The sequence below is a fragment of the Coturnix japonica genome, chromosome 3, assembly GCF_054131305.1.
Source record: "Coturnix japonica strain WE chromosome 3, WE-NBRP24, whole genome shotgun sequence".
Classification (NCBI taxonomy): domain Eukaryota; kingdom Metazoa; phylum Chordata; class Aves; order Galliformes; family Phasianidae; genus Coturnix; species Coturnix japonica.
In genome coordinates this window covers 42,704,681-42,721,793 of record NC_140665.1, presented here as the reverse complement: position 1 = coordinate 42,721,793, position 17,113 = coordinate 42,704,681, and the positions used below count along the sequence as shown (strand labels likewise).

The 17,113-nt window shown below is 40.1% G+C and overlaps 1 protein-coding gene across 18 annotated transcripts in view; it reads left to right on the top strand.

The window, feature by feature from the left end:
• Positions 1 to 267: 267 nt before the first annotated feature.
• Positions 268 to 17,113, top strand: part of QKI (QKI, KH domain containing RNA binding) — a 133,719-nt gene continuing 116,873 nt past the window's right edge. For 13 of the 18 annotated variants that reach the window (XM_015858033.3, XM_015858031.3, XM_015858030.3 and 10 more), the window contains exon 1: positions 268 to 464. In XM_015858033.3, coding sequence (XP_015713519.2) covers positions 323 to 464 — 142 coding nt within the window. In that variant the 5' untranslated portion in view covers positions 268 to 322. Of the gene's footprint in view, positions 465 to 1,187; positions 2,590 to 17,113 lie in introns of those variants that run through there. The other 5 variants (XM_085541374.1, XM_085541375.1, XM_085541377.1 and 2 more) reach the window with 4 other exon arrangements.

Below are 17,113 nucleotides of genomic sequence, written 5' to 3'. Positions count from 1 at the left end.
AGCGGGGGAGCGGCGGCCCCGAGAGGCGGCGGCGGCGGCGGCGAAGACTCCGCGCGGCCGGGGCGGAGGGCGCGCCCGCAGCGGGGTCTCTCCGACTTTGCTTTTTTTCTCCTCGTTCCCCGCCGGCCCCTCGGACTCGGGAGCGCGGCGCTCGCGGCTCGGAATCCTCCTCCTCCTCCTCCTCCTCCTTCCTCGGGGAGCTCCCTCCCCGCCCCGCCCCTCCCCCGCCGGCCCGCCCGATCCCGCCGGGCGCCCCGTGTCGCCGTCGCCTCGCTCGGCGGAGCTGCTGCGGGCGCTCGCCCTGTGCGCGCGGGCTTGGAATATGGTTGGGGAAATGGAAGCCAAGGAGAAGCCGAAGCCGAGCCCCGATTACCTGATGCAGCTGATGAACGACAAGAAGCTGATGAGCAGCCTCCCCAACTTCTGCGGGATCTTCAACCACCTCGAGCGGCTGCTGGACGAAGGTACGCGCCCCGCCCGGCCCTTCCCTCCCCGAGCCGGGCCCCTCGCGGCGGCGGGGGCAGCGCCGGGCCTGCTCCGCTCCGCGCTGCCGGTGCGCCCCAAACAAAGGGGAAGTGCGGGCTCTCCCCGCCCCGGCCGCTGCCTGCGCGCCGCGGGTCCCGGCTCTCGGCGTTCCCTCCGCCGTGTTTTTAGTATTGTTTTATTTTCTCTTTTCTCCCGTCCTCGGGAGCCCGGGGGGGGGGAGGGAGAGAGGCGCGGAGCTGAGGAATGCGCTCCGGGGGGAGGAGGAGGAGCGGGGCCCGCGGCGCGGCCGGGCCGGTGCCGGAGGGGGGAGCGGGGCCTACGGGGGGCGGGGGGCCGAGCTCCGGCCGCGGTGTGCCCCACCCGAGCCGAGCGGCCGAGGAACGCTGGCGGTCCCCCTCGAGTGGGGAGTGGAGAGCAGAGGGCCGGCTCTCCTCCCTGCTCTCCCTGCTGCAGAAACTAACTTGAAAGACTCGTATGTGCGAGTTGAGCGGGGAGAAAAACACCCCGTGCTTACGAAATGGCCTCGTTGGCTCCGGCCGGGCGCCGGCGGCCCCGGGGGCAGCTCCTGCTCTGGGAAAGGGGGGGGTGCCCCTCTTTGTGCGCGGCCCCGTAGGGCCACGTTCTGTTGATGGGTAACGGCGTCTGGGGGAAAGGGAAAGTAAAGGCTGGCAACTAGGTGCGTCCCACACGGCTCTCTCCATGTGATAATAGCCCCACTGTACTGGACGACAGGCCGGGCGATCGTTCGTTCGTGGCACTTAAATTTGCTTTGTGCCTGGGTTCGCGCGTTTAGTTTTCTCGTTAGAAGCATTTTGTTTCACTCCACCTCAAACTCAGGCTTTGCACTGAGTTAGACCTGTTTGGCGTATTTGTAACACGTTCTGAAGCTAGGAATTATTTATGCAGCCTCAACTTCTTGAGATTCTTTGCGTGAAATTAGCCGGTTTCATAATCTCAGAGTTAGGATTCCTGGTGGTGGACATAGTCCTCCTTGATAACAGAACTTTGGGAAGTTGTTGACCTCGGGAGATGAAGGCTCCGGTTATATTTGGTAGAACAACTCCCCGCCCTCTCCGAGACTGTGAAAAACAGATAGTGGTTGTAGTGCTGCAAACCCGACCTATTTGGAATGGTGGCTTCGGAATGAGCAATGGAGCAGCACAAAAAAGTGGACGACGCAGGAGATGGACCGTGGGAGCGGTATCATGGGAAGTTCTGGTTTTACTTTCAAGAATTTGGGGAGGTGAACTTCCAGCAGAGCACATCTGGATGTGGAAAGCAAAACTATATAGAACATGGTGTTTTCTTGTTCACTCCACCAAGCGTTCTCTTCACAACATTTAGAAGTATAGGAAACAGTGGGAAGAAACATAACTGAGAAGATTTCTTCATTTTTTTTTGTTCGTTTTCTGAAGCCAGAAGAGCCTCACAGGGACTTGGTGTTGGAGTTCTGAATTCCGGAACCTCTTCAGCTCGATATACTCGAACCAGAGGAGGCCCAGATTGTTCTGTTTGTTTTGTTGGGTTTTTTTCCTCAGAGAACAAAAGAGAGGAAAACATTTTCTGTACAAAAAAGCACACAAAGGAATATCTAAAATCCAGGCACCCTCTGACATTTTGATTTTCTTTTTCGAAATACTAAATGCTCTGGACAGCTGTTTTCTGAACTATTCCAATTCCCAAACGAGGGCTGTGGGGACTCTGAGAGAAAAAGTTGTCGAAGGGTTGTGTTGAAGCTCTTCTTTGTGCACTTCATTAAAATAAACCAAATAGTGTGTTTCTAAACAGTCTCAAGAATATTTCTGCAATCCCTTTAAGCGATTTTGCTTTTCCTGTTTACGTTGGCAGTTGGATGGAAGTATTGTGGAGGCAGAAAACTTTTTGGAATGTTGGAGAAAAAAAAGCAAACTGTTTCATGCAAATGAGTCAATTGCTTGAAGACTTCAAAATCTGAACACTAAGGGGCGCCAGTTATTTTTCTTCTGAAGCGTGAGGCCGGCCTCTGAACGCCATTAGGAACTTGAATAGCGAAATTAACTCATCTAGGAGCACATACCAAAGATCGACGGAAATAGCTGTGGAATTGCGTGCGTGTCTTTGTTGGTACGGACTTGTATATGGCCTGTGCGTATAGGCAGTATTGCATAGGTGGGATAGTCATAGTGATGCACAGCTGAGAGGCCAGAGCAGCTCGTTCTGTGCAACAGCTGTCCTGGCTGCCTAAAGGCTCCCTCTTCACTGCCTTCAGCTGTTTGCTGCGTTGACATTCTCCAGCAGAGTTTTGTATCTTGCTGGAAGAGTCTGTAAGATTCAGAACGTTTCCTTAAAAGTGTAATATTTAACACTTCCATGAGTTGTTTCCTTGCACCCATGAGAGTATGAAAATAAGAGGGACGGGTGTCTGCATGTGTTGGTTGTATGTGTGTAAAAGCATGTAGTGTTGGTGTTTCCCCTTAACACCGCGGTTGGTGTGCTGCTTCTTGCTTGGAATTCTGTGGTTCAGGTGGTGCTTATTGTAGGGCCATCCTCCCGAAGGTGCTGTGTATCTTTGAGAAGTTCAGTACTTCCAGACAACTGTTGGACTGTCAGCCTTTGTATTTTATTTTCTACCAGCCTAAACAAAGAAAGAACGCCACAAACCTGGGAGCTCAGAAGCAGCGTAGCATTGCTTTCTCTACCAGAATGCCCATCTTCTTAATTTTATTTGCTTTACACGTTGAAATTTAAAAGCTAAAATCAGACAGGTGTGTGTATTGATCACTCCTTGAACACAGAAATCTTCTGTACACAGAAATGAACTCAGAGATTTAGACTAACTGTACATCTAATCTGAGTAGGTCTCAGAACACGCATCTCATTTTTGACCTATTCCTGATAGCCAAAGTACATCTTCCTTTCTGAGCTCTGTCCTCTTGTCTGATCTCTGAAAATCGTAGTGCTTAATTTAGTAGATGGTCTCAGCTTGACAGCATTTGTTTTTAAGATGGGCATTAATGTGAGCAGTGTATGGAGGAAACTTCTGTTAATGAACTATTTCCTAATAAAATAGGAAAGTCACAGCTTTGTTTAGGTTACAGATATTTTTGCATAAGTGTGCTTTCAACTTCTTGTGTGTAAATAAGGCTTTTGTGGAGCAGTGAGGATGTTTAAAGCGCACATCATAATAACTAGGAAACTGGATTGTTTTTATCAGCCTAGTGCAAACCTGTGGGAAGAGAGGGCTTTTCCTGAACGTGGAATAGGCTGTATTTCCTGTCATTGTTTGCACCATCAAATGTGACCTGATAGATTTTTTTTTTTTTGTGCTTCAAGTTCTTAATATTATTAACTTTAATGATTCTAACCTAGAAGATGCGTATATATGCGTACACGCACACATATGTTTTGGGGGAATAACTTTTCCCCTGTTGTGTAAAATGAATGTGTTGTACCATCTTTCTTGCTTTACATTTTTTAATAAATCGGACATTTAGATCTCTAAATGCATTCTGACCTACTGAAATTTCATGAGTTACTTTAGTGCTTTTCTTTCAACAGACTTGGAACAAATGAACCTAAATCATAAAATAAGATCCGCGTAATGTAATTATATTTAAGAGCTTTGTTTGCTTGAACCTGTAGCTGCTCAGAAGGCGGTAGTTGATTGGAATGGGTGCAGATCTAAGCTGTGGCATAGACTTTTTTTTTTCCAGAAGGTTTTGACAAAAAAATATCACCAGGAATTCCTTCTTCTTTAAGCTGAAGGTGACTGAAGTGCGCCTTCCCTGAAATATGAGTGAAGCCATGCATCCAGCTTTTGGAGAGAAACCTAATTTAATGTCAAGTAGGCTGACTGTGCTTGAATAGCAGTAATAATAAAGCATCTAGATAGGGGTTAAGGAGGATAACTTTTTCTGGCGTGTTGCTATCAGCTTACTGTGCTCACTGAAGAAAATACGTGTGAGCTTGCATAGTTCAGAGCTTAAAACTGCAGTTTCATGTCAGTGTCGCCTTACCTAAAATGTCTGCTTAAGTTAGGACTGGAGAACTGGCTTTGGGTGTTGTAGATAAGTTCTCCCTTGGAAGTTATCTCGTTACTTTCCTGCATGACTGTGTTGTTTGTGGTTATGTAAATGTAGCCTGTGTTTAGCTAGGGGTTTGCTGACTTGTCAGATTTGATGAAGAGGGGACGCTGGGCATATTAGCATGACTTTTTTTTCCACTTGTATCAGATTGTGTAATAAAAAAAACTAAGCACAGTTTCTGTACAGGCAGCATCCGATGCTGCAAAGTTAAGAGATGAGAATTGTCAGGATAAAAACCTTGAATCATTTTTAAATCTTACTTTCAAATCTAGGATTACATCATTATTATGAGATAATCAAACTTATAAAACTTAGTTTTCAAAAACGTCATGAGAGTTGTTTTAAGTTGCGGCATTGTCAATAATGTGAAAACCAAAAGCTGCATTGAACTGAGTTTGTTTTGTTCTTTAGCTTGGGAAAAATATTCAAAGCTTTCTTTTATTCTTCTTCCTGCAGCAGCGCAGTTAAATTGCTCTTGGAGCGCTTACAGGATTGCAGTCACCTGGCATGTCATTTTAAAAGATGATGGCTGTGATTTTATCTGATAAAAGTTTGAAGTTAATGATGTAACTATTTAAAGCTCATGTTTTGTAAGCAGTTTGTTCACTGTTGCTTACCGATAACTGATTATTGAAGTGTCATCGTTGTTTCTTTCAGAGTAGCCCCAATAGCTCTCCTTCTGCTTAAGAGCTGCTGAGTGAACAGGAGAAACCTGTTTGAATTCTTTCTATCATTTTGTGTTACTTGTCCCTTAAGGCTGGAACTGAATTGATATCTCCCATCTGAAATATTATTCAACATTTTCCGGAGTAGGTAGTGTAATTAAAACATCTTCTGCCCCTGTTAGAAACAAGTGACTGGTACAGATTAGGTTACGGGTTGGTACGCTGTGTTTCTGTAGCTTGTAAGGGAGAAAGTGAGGATGTGTCAGTTAATATGGTAAAGGAGAAAAAAAAATCTGAGAAGCACTTCATAGATTTTTGCAAGTGTCCTTATAATGTCTTCATTGTGAAGATGAAGTTCACAGCAACAGAGGAAAAAAAACAAATCAGAAAAATGTTGCTGGTATTTTGTGAATGCTGTGTCTGGAGAGAAGGCCGGTCGTGAAATGAAAAGTTCCTTTTGTAGGCGAGCAGCTTTTTTTGACCATCTTACCTCCTTCAGTCCTTAAATTGAAGCTTTCTTCTTCCAAGTACAGTAATTAAGTCAGCAGTGGGATGCTGCTTAAAATGCTTTGAGTTGTGTGGAGTTTACTACAAAAGCAAGTAATTTGTGTTGTCTTCAGTTACTGATTGTATCTTTAAAATATTGTCCTTCTTGTATAATGCATATTTTTCCAAGTAGCCTATTCATTCATTAGGTATATAGCCCGTATCTGACCGGTCAGGCCTGAGTTCAGGTGAATTCACCAGGTCTTCCCAACAGCTCAGGCTGATTCAAGTGCCTCAGGACTGTCAGGAGGGCTGTAGGCTCGGATTGGAACATTGCATGGGGAGATACGGGTGGGAGGAATGCCTTGCCAAGAAAGCTGTGAAGTAATGAAATGCCCTCACTCGCTGACCCTCACCTTTACTGAAACATAATTCACGACTTATCATTCAGACTGTGTGAGTTTTTTATGTATTGATTTTAATAAAAATGCATGTTATGGTATTTCTTTTTATTTTGACATTTTATTACAATTTCAATAACCCAATGTTAAGAAAACAAGTAGAAACAGTGAAAATGCCAGTGTTTTAAATCTCAATATGCTTAATATAATTAGCAGGGTCAGTAGAAACACCATATCAGATATCTGCAGTTTTCTAGCAGGAGTAACAAGGGCTTTGAAGCACGTTGGAGCTGAGTGTAATGTTCATAAAATCTAAATTAGATTGCATTGCTGTGGTCAGACAAAGAGTTGGGTGTCAGAAAGTAGAGCAAAGTTGTTCTGTTCTTTTGACTTGGAGAAAATATCCAGAGTTGCCTTCTGAAGGGCAGGTAAAGTCATTTTATGTGTTGCTGTTGGGATTTTTTCAGGTTGTTTTTCTTGGGAATGTTTGATGGGACGGGCAGAGCAACCATGATAACCATGATCACTTTAGAAAGTGATCAGCTTCATTAGCTGAGCTTGCCCTGTGACTATTATTCTTGTTTCCATTCCTTTTCTGTTATTTGCTGCTTGCGCATCTGAGAAGGGCAAGAGAGTGGTGCAAGTTAAAGCTCTTGTATTGCTCTGTTACTACGCCTTAATATACTGCAGGTTTATTTGTCTTGCTTCGTCTAGCAGATAAGTGTTCGGAATCAGTGTGGCCGTGCAGACAGAAATGTTAAGATTTTTCTTGTTGAGCTTCAAAATACTAATTAACTGAAAATATTGATTTGAATTTTTAATTTCCATTTGAGCTCTTATTTTTATACTTGGTGTCAAAGTAATACATTTTGCTTCTCAATTCATTGCCAAAACCCCCCATCTTGTTGAGGGGAAATGGCAATAGGTATTTATTAATGGATTTTTTTTTTTTTTTTTCAGTGAAGTCAATATTTTGAATCATTTATTTAGAATACTTTTGCTTAGCGACAGCACCGAAGTATTTCTAATTTTCTCCATGTTGAAGTAGATTAGATAAGGTTCCCTGAGTTTCCAGCACAAGCCTCTACACCCCCCTCCCCCCGCCAGTGATTTGATACTTTGTAACTTGTGTGCAATCTTGAAAGACTGGACTTGGCCACAAGATAGGAGTTTTTAAAGGGAGTAAGATGTGGAGCAGTTTGTGTAATGAGTGCGTGGCATTTCAGTTTCTTTGTAGTGGGATGTGGAACAGTCCTAGTGGCATATAGCTTTATAAATGTTAACGCTTTGAGACTTGATTTGAATGGAAGCGTGACAGGCACTTAAAATCCTGCTTCTTCTCTGGGAAGTTGCATAATGATGGTTCTGGGAGGTAATGCATTGGAATGGCAGTTGAAGTGTGAGAAGAGGCAGAGGATGGTAGTACAGTATCTTATACCCTTGTCTGCTGGAATGGTTCCTGGCTTATAAAGTCAGTTGATACTTTGGACTAGTCAGGGTTTTGTGAGTTTGTTTTTGTATGTTGCTGGCTTCTCAGACGGACCGGAGCTGTGATTGAGCTCACCATATGTGATCTCAGAATAGTTGTGTTGGCACAATGGCTGGGGTGGTTCAGTGCTGAAGATACAGAGCAGAAGTTAAAGGGGGGAAAGTGCATTTGTTTAAACATGTACTTTAAAATCTGCAACTCCGAATTGGATGTCAACTGATTATGTATCAGGTCCATTCAAAATCTGAAGAAGATGGCTGTTTTCAGACTAGCCAACACTAGATGGAAACCAGACTTTACTGAACTGTTTAAATGCTTCAACGATTTAAATAACTAACTTTTCTGTTTTGGTTGTCCAATTCAGATTAAAGAGCTGCTTTAGAAATCTCTAACTTCTAACTGTTGGAAATCCCAAAGTCCTAGAATGTACTGAGTTTGTAGAGACCTACAGAATGTCCTCTCCTAGTTAAGGTGTCTTTTCTTCATTAGTGTATAGAAGAGGGAATATACCTAAGTTCTTAAAAAGTAGACATCAGAGTCACCTGATGTTAGTGAAGCGTTAATAGAAAATGTAGTGTTCTACTCTGTGTATTGAAATGACAGCTCAACTAAAACATTCAGCTGATGTTACATAATTCTTTTTATTTTTCGGACTCCGAAGGGATGCAGGTCAACTATAAATAATTATGTCAATGATTAATGTGTAATATTCATTTTTTAGGTGTAGAAAAAGCCAAATCCAATTCTGTTTCCTGTGGGATACCTCTGGTTTTGTTGCAGGAAAGGATGGGAAGAAGAAAACAAAAATTCTGTGGCCTTTGAGCAGTACTGCTCATCTACTTGTAGTGCTCTCAGTTAATTTTTTGCTTGTTGGACCCATGTGTGAGAAAAGAACATGAATCTTTTTTCAGCAAGGTGTTACCTTCATCCCCCTTTCCCTGCGACTGGCTTCCATACTAGCTTTGCCTAAATGCTGCTTGATGGGAGTGTTTGATAAAAGTTGATTTGTGTGTTTAAGGTTAAATGCTGCATCAGGCCCAGCTGTCTCCTTTAAAGTCAGTTTCTGCCGTGAGAGCTGTCTGTGCTTTGTGAGAGCTGTGCGCGTTAGATGATGGTAGAGACAAGTTGTTGGTTCTTTAATTGCTTAAGTATCGTGCCATAAAGATAAATGCAGTCAGGGAGGCTCATATCCAGTCAGTTTACAAGGGGAGAGAATTGCTATTTCAAGTTGCTTGAAGCTTTTATGGAAATCTGATACTGCCTCTCAATTAACCTGGAACAAACAAGACTCCTGATACGGGCTCTTTTGTATCTACTTTTCTCATAGTTCTGATTAACTACTTCTTCAAGCCAATTTACTAGTCAAGCCAAATTTGGGCACAGATGATGTTGTAGGAATTAAAAATGAATTCAAACTGAAGTTGTATCATACTGGTTCTACATATATATCTTGAAAACAGAAGTGATGTTTCAGTGTGTCCTAGCTATAAAATCTGGGACCGCTATTGCTTTTAGGGGGAAGCACACTTAGCGGTTATGAAGTCTTTGCAGAGATTTGAACCTCATGTTTTGAAATTTCCTGTGTTGTTGTGTTCAGTCTCTGTGGATAAATTTTTGTGACAAGACTAACATAATCCTTCGGGTAAAAATCTGAAAACAACATTACCTAGAAATGAAATTTGCTTCTGAAGGACCTGAGAAGTGTTCAGCTGACTTGACTGGGACTTCTTGAGATATGCCTATATGTTTACAGAATGGAAGAAAAAACAACTTTATTTTTTAAAGACTTGTGGCATTTAAATACTCAGTGATAATTTGAGAATCAGGAGAATGTCCTCTGTATATCAACTTAGTATAGGGCTTACTGAGATTAAATTCTACACAGATTGAAGTACTTCAGATTTCTAGTAATTTGTGTGTATCTTCCAAGGAAGCAGGCCTAAGCTCTGTAGGTAGTGGGGTACGTAAACTGGTGCCTATTGATTTAGTGACTGTATTTTATTCATACCTATTCATGAGGAAACTTGTTGGTTCCAAATGGGAGGTTTAACACACACCGAGGGCACTTGGTAGTGCCAAGTTTTAATACTGTTAAGTGTCTTCAAAAAGACACTCTTGCATCAGCCTCAGATTAACATAGGATGAATAACAGAGTAATTCATCAACTAGGCAGCTCCGAAGAGTGTCAGCAAGAAAGCTGACGATGATGAATTGGAGAGAGATGGATGTTGCGGTAGATAGGCACTACAGCTAACACTGGGGTTTGGAGGGATGGCAGTTGGTATTTAGGTGTGAGCTGGATAATTAAGCGAGGAGGAGCTGCACTTTGCTTGGCTGAGTAGAAAAGAAACACGTCCCTTCTGCAATTCAAGATGGCTACTAAATTCAACATCTTAAAATGGCAGGTGGATGACTGGATTATTCCTTACTGAAAGGCGTCTTTAGGACTGATAAGTGTGGCTTGTTGGAAACTTTTGAATTTCCATTGATGTTTGCAATCTCAGCAGTCTTGGTAATAGAAAAAAAATAATAACGTAACTTCGAGGCAATCTTAGTTTATTCTGAACTTAATTTTCCTTCAGGTTTTGAACTCAGCCTTCATGGATCTTACAGCTCAAGTTCCATTTTTGAATTTTCTTAACTTTTTTCCTAGGATAATAGTTATGAAACTGAGGAGATCAAACAGGAATTTTTTGTTTTTGTTTCTATTAAAGCAGTAGTGTAACAAAGTGGCTTTTGTCACATGCATAGCTCTTACTAATCCCATTCAATATGGTTTGTGCTAGAATCGTTTCTTTTCTTTACCACTCACTGTTATATCAAGTTGCTGAGCACTTGATATGTAGAATACTGTTTAAAGTAATAACACTTGAACTCTTTGTGGGGATACAGATTAAACTGCCTGTCAGTTTGTAGTACATTTTTCTTTTCTGCATAAAGTAGTACGGCTGCTGAAAATTTTAAGTGATTCGTAGTACATGGAGTGTACCAGAATAATCAGAAACGTTCTTATTGTGTTCTGTACTTCTTGAAAGTTTTCTTGCATGCTCGTAGTGTTAGATTTCAGATAAAAAAGGCAAGGTACCAACACATTGCTAACATTGAGAGGTTTTTTCTAGTTTGGTTAGGGATTAGTAGCTGAAGGGCAGCATATGCTTTTATAAACATGTTTATTTTTATTTTTTGCTTGGAAGATGATGGAGTGAATGTAGTTAGTAATGAAACAAGAATAATTCCCAGGCTCTTAAGAAAACCGGTGGAAGATAATGACTCAAACATGAACGTAAATACTATGCACCTATCAACATTAATATCAGGAAAGAAAGAGCTTTAATGATGCAGTACAATTTTTTGTTTTTCAATGTGAAAGTAGTTAAAAAAAATTATCAAAGCAGAAAGATGAAAATGGCTTCCTGTGAAGTAATGGCATTTAAAACTGCAATGTTTTCCTGTGCAAAAAAATCTCTAATTTATCAAAGTTACTCTATTAGCATTCAAACATTATGAGATTCAATACTGCTTGCTGTCAAGATTTGGGAAAGTAAAATGGTGCTGAGGTATAAGGGTGTCATAACTGTCATAGTGTGAGATTTGGAGTAGCTTGTCATCTCGTCCTTTAATTGTTTAAATCATTGAAGATTTCATATAGGGGTGCGAGCACTGATCTTTTGAAATGTTGTCTTTGCTGTTCTTTTAAAAAGAAGGAAAAAAAAAAGAAAACCCAAAGCAAAGGGAATTTTCTTTTAGCCATTAACGTGATGTGTTTCCTGGCAGTGTTTTGACGTTAAGTAGTTTAAAGTACTGCAGGTTGAATATTAATTACTTCATTAACTTCATTAAGTCAATTTAGTTTACTTCTGGTTTGTTTACTGTAAGGAAGGGGCTACGCAGATCAGTTTCCAGTTAGTTTTCCTGGGATATTCCTGCAGTAGTGTAAGGGAGCAACTTGTTGCAGGTTAACTGTTTGGTAGAACCTTTTCTTGGGCTGGACAAACCAAGATGCTTTTTATTGGCATTAATGCCTTTACAGTGTAATCAAAGTTTCCTTCATATGTGCTGACTTTTTCCACTTTAATCTATGCTAGTTTTCCTCCCATTTTTCACGCTGAGCTTCTTGCTCACTTACCTGACGTTTTCTGATAGCAAAGAATTTCAAGTAGATACGTTTCATACAGTAGTATTATCAGTAAAACTGCAGACACTTATGCAAAAGTTAACGTCAGAAAGTTTTGTCTAGACCTTATTTTTAAAGGCTTAAAATATTCTGGATTGCATGAAAATGCTTTTTGTTGTGAGACCTCCAAGACCACCATCTCATTGAAGTGTTGAGATCGTCTTCTTATTTTGCAAAATTAACAGAGCTGTGTGAAAAGAAACAAGAGTTACCAGGATAGTGTCTTTCAATCTATGATTTGCAGACCTTGCCTATGAAGAGTTGTGGAAGATAACAAAGGAAAAGGAAGTCTGTTGTTGGGAGATTTAAATTTGCTACATTGAGCCATTACCTCTTTGGGGAACTTTATGTTAGTCTGAAAATGGATAAGGTTAAAGATGACTGATACAAAGGCATTTTCATTGGCCTCTTTCATGGACAGAGGTAAATTTTTGAAACAAAAAGCTCCAAAGAGATTATGGAAACAATTTGCATTCACTGTTTTGTACAGTGAAACATGCTTTACTTATTTGAGTTTTTGCTTTTTTAGGACTTACTGCTATTATGTTTTTATTGATGTTGTGTTATGACGTTTTCCCTGGATGGGATGTGGAGAATCTAAATATATTTATCAAAAATGTAATGAGATACAATCCAGTTTGCAGCACTGGAACTTGAAAATACTTGTTTTTTTGCAGGTGTTAATTGCTGAAGATACAGCCTACTGAGTTTTGTATGGCATGCTGTTACAGCATAAGTCAAGTAGCAGGCTGTATTGAAAAGCATCTGCAGTTTTCAAGTAGAATTCCACTAAAATAAGCACGCTATTGTCATCCATAAAGATATCAAAGGAAATTCTGAATGTTCAAGTATTTGTAGCTGTAAATGTTCCAGGAAACTTTGTTGTTGTTGTTGTTCTTCCCTGACATCTTCCAGTGACTGGAGAGTTCTTTGTGTTGGCAGGACCTACTGTTTGGAATCAGTGATACAACAAGTGGGAAAAAATCAAATACCTCTGTGTTAGGTTTAATACAATATGTTGCACGTATGGATCCTGCCACCATAATCACTCCATTCTTTAAATGTACCCTAAAAATGAAATCTTAAGTTATGAGATCCTGTGTGGTGGATCTAAGTTGGAACTACTGTAATTCCAACCTGCGTTGTATTTGGATCTTATAAAATGTTTGATAAATTATATGTGATTTACAGTGAACGTTCAGTTTACTTTTTGGATGTTAACTTCTGTGGTGGCTTATGCTTTCTCCATTAGAAATTTTGTTCCCAAAAGAGGCCCTAGTTAAAGTAAATGGAATCCATCAATGAAAAAGAAAATTAATTATATAGCTACAGTGTAAAAACTTAGATTGTACCTTGCACGTTAGTACCCTGAGCATTTTCATTCTGTGGGTAGCAGAGATCTTGGCTACCAGGCAGGTTGAAGAGAATATTAGCACAGAACTATACTTATGCCTGTTACTAGGATGTGTGTGGTTACGCACACACTTGCCCTCCCCTCCTACCCAGCTGTCTTTCCCTCTCTCCCTTCTGTCCTCCCCCTTCTCTCTTGTCATTGTAGTGTTGCACTAGGCAGCATCTCTAATTGTCCTCAAGGGAGAGCTTGATTTGGTATCTGTATAGACAAGATTTAATACGATTTATTGGGTTTTTTTTTTTCCTGGTATAATTAGGAGCTATACAGATGCTAGGTGCAGCTGGAAAGCTGATATTGCGTGGGGGAAGCCTGCTTCAGATCCAACATATATAGCAGTTTTTAATGCAGTTTGATGCTCTATTATTATTGTGATTGTGGGCTACATTCTAACTGAAATGCTCAGCTATTGAATGAAAAATATTTTCAGTATTTTCACGCAGCTTGGAAATAGTGGGGTTATAATTTAGGTTTGTGTTCTTAAGAATGTATTGCTTTTAATCTTAAATTGTGTTATGACATTTGATAGGAAAAATCATTGTCAAAGAAAGTCCTGAAATACAGTCTTGAAATTTACCAAAGGAATTGATATGGTGATTATTGTCATCCAGGCTTGAATACAGAATGTATTTTATGCTCAGGTTGTTTAATCCTATAGATTCTGACAATAAAATTATCATCATGGTTACAGCTAGAAAAGGGTCCAATCTCAGCTTTTGCTTTAATGGCAAGAGGTAAATACTGATGCTGCATTATCTTATCTACTTGATTATTTCATCCCAAAGTCCAGGAAGTTGATGTGCCAGTTGTTAAATGCATTGGGCTGTGAAGTAATTGGAACTTCAGCTTGCAAATACCAAGCTATTGTTTTCATTAAATTTAAGTTGAAATCAGCTTTTTGTGCTGCACTGCAGTAGAAAGCCATTAATTAGTGTAACGGTGTGCCAGTTTTCTTTCTACCAAAAGAAAATTTCTAAAATTATTCAGCAATATTAAGAAATGTGTAGCAGCCTTCCTTGAAATTTAATGCTGTAGTCGTACAGGCTAAGGGGACCTTTGGTTATCTTTGATTTTTTAGAACTCGTGTTTGTGAAATGTCTTTTTAGATTCTTTCTGAAATTTACACTGGTGCTAATGCCATGCAATATGTCAGTGTTATTAGTCACTGAAGTCTAGATGTGTCACATGAAATAAAATGGAAGTGCAATTTGACGTGATGTAAAACACATCAGTTGAGCAAGTTTTAATAAATCCTAAGATGTGACTGTGATTTACTGAATTCTTGAACTTCTACCTGTTAAAGGTCTATGGTGTACCGGTTTTTGTCTCTCAAAAAAGCATGTAACGATTGACCAGACCAGCGCTACCACTTGTTTCCAATGTTATCTTAATTTATGTGGCCACATAAAATGAAATGAGTTAAGATAACATCATAGGGTAGGCTGACTGTTGAAATGCATTAGCTTTTATTAGATATCAGTTGCTTGTCTGATAACCAAGTATTTTTTAAAAGCTGTGAGATAATCACATTTCTGGAGATGCCAGCATTAGTTATACAACTGAGTCTAATGATTTATCTAATGTGTGAAATTAAGCCATACTGCATATAGTGCATGTGGTTTGGTCACTTCTAATATGAATTGATTACTTCTCAGTTTGACCGGCACACACAATTATTGGATGTGCTATAATTATGTTCTTTTTTATGAGAATATTAAAGGATTAAATTTTTGTTTTGCTGACTTAGTGTTGTCTTCATTGTTTTATTGGGATTTAAAGTCTTGCATCCTCTGAAGCACACACCAGTAAGAATTTAATGGTTATGTTTCATAAAGATTTGGTGTGTAGCTTCTAACTCGTATTCATGTTGCTGACTATCACTTTGCTGCTTCAAAATAGGATTTGTCAGCCTGTATTTCCATTAGTCTGATAGGAGATTTTTGTGTTGTTTTTTTAAGTACAAGGTTTTATGTTATGTACTACTCACTTCAATTAGTGTTGTATAAAAAGAAGCAAAATGAAGACGTCTGCTTTAATTATTTGGGGGTGAGAAGTATGCACATCATGCATTTTGGTTGGATTGTGCTTAATCCTATATCTTCCATGTGTAGAGACAAGAAATATTTAATTTTTTTCTAACTACTTTGCACGCGTGCCAAAAAACTTCGAAGAAAATGTAGGTGACTTTGAGATAGTAAATATCAGTAGAACTGTGAAAGCAAAACTAAAGAATCAGACTGAGAGAGTCCCTTTAATATGGGCAGAAAATATATGTAGAAAAAAAATTGTGTGGTGCGTTTAGACAATTTTATACATTTAATCGGGGGAAGAATTGCAAAATGTCTTGATGGTGTAGTTAATATGAGAGCTTTATTCTCAGAAATATTTTGATACAAGACGACAAGTTTGATGTAAATATATCTGTTTTTAAACGGTCGGCTTCTGAGAACAATTCATATGGGATGGTGAGGTATTGAAGAAGGTGAACAAAAGATACTATCTGTGAGGAACTTCCTCTGAGGTATACCTGCTGTTAGGGCTTTTTCATGTGACTGATAGGTCCTTGCATTACACTGGAGACACTAATGTCTGAATGGATGTGATGGCTGCCTCGGAATGATGCTGCTGTTAGCAGTGAAAAATGTCTTCCTTACGATTCTTGTGCAGCAGGCTGTGGAGTGCAGCACATTTTTATAATAAAGGTGATGAATTTAATCGCAAACTGGCAGCCAAATGGAAATTGCAGACCTTGATACTGGGAGAAAATTGCCTATAAAGCAACTCCTGAGAGAGCAGGCTTTAAATTTATCCACCCATTTCGACATTGAGGAGAACATAGGAATTGCAGGGTATTTTGCTTGGCCTGTTTAGTGCAGATGGATGACACTTCAGTCTTCCTTTATTTAAGAACTAGATACAGTTTGTTAAAAGAATGACCTTGTTGCTTAAACTTTACATGTAAAGGCTTTCAGAAAAATCCATTCCCTTATTTTCTTGAAACTTTCTTCTGTTACCAAGTGAGACCTAATATGAATAATGGATAGAAACTCCTCTACTGCTTCACAGATTTCCTTATATATATATATATAGGATTTAACTCTTCTGTTATTACAGATATACATATTTTAAAAAAAATGGTTTGTGTGTATGGTTGAAGGCTCTTTGCAGCATTGCACTGATGTGAGAAGCAATATCCTAAGTGATTTAACTTGTTTTGAAGTCCCACTAGTTGTTCTGGAAGTGTGGTACTTCCTCTGATGACACAGTGTGTGATAGAAGCAAAACATGTGTGAAAGTTGTTAATACTGAATACAATTCAGTATCTCTTGCTTTTTTGGTTTTTAGTAGTACTAAGTAGGTCACTCTGAAATTAATGCCTGTGTGGAAACTACAACAGAGCACAAAAAGCACTGTTTGACAGATTAAATTTTTAGCTTCAAAATGCTTTTTTTTCAACATAGTCACCAGTGTTAGCTGTGTTTTTTTTTGCTAGCAGTGAACAAGAGCTTGCATACTATGCTCATAAAAATGTGTGTGGCCATGTGACTTGTCCCCACTGCTGAAATGCAGTGCCCTTCACTTCTCTGTGCTCACATCTTCTGTTTGGGCTCTACAAACATTTTGCAAGTGTCGATGAATGTCAGTGTGTGCAATTTTTTTATGCATGGAGGAACCCGATTCCACACCTTTGCTTTATGCTCTCTTCCATGTCAGATGCCATTATGTCAGACTGCCCTGATGCTGCCATCTGCCACGTGGCAACAAAATGTAATGGAATATTGGTGGGAAGGTTCAACCTCTACTGTCCTATCACCAACATCTGCCTCTGTCATGGGCCCTCATAATGAAATAGGAGGCATTACTTTTGGAGCAACCCTCCTGCATGCTGATATTCTTCATGTTACTGTGAAGTGTATTTGCAAATAAAATTCCCATT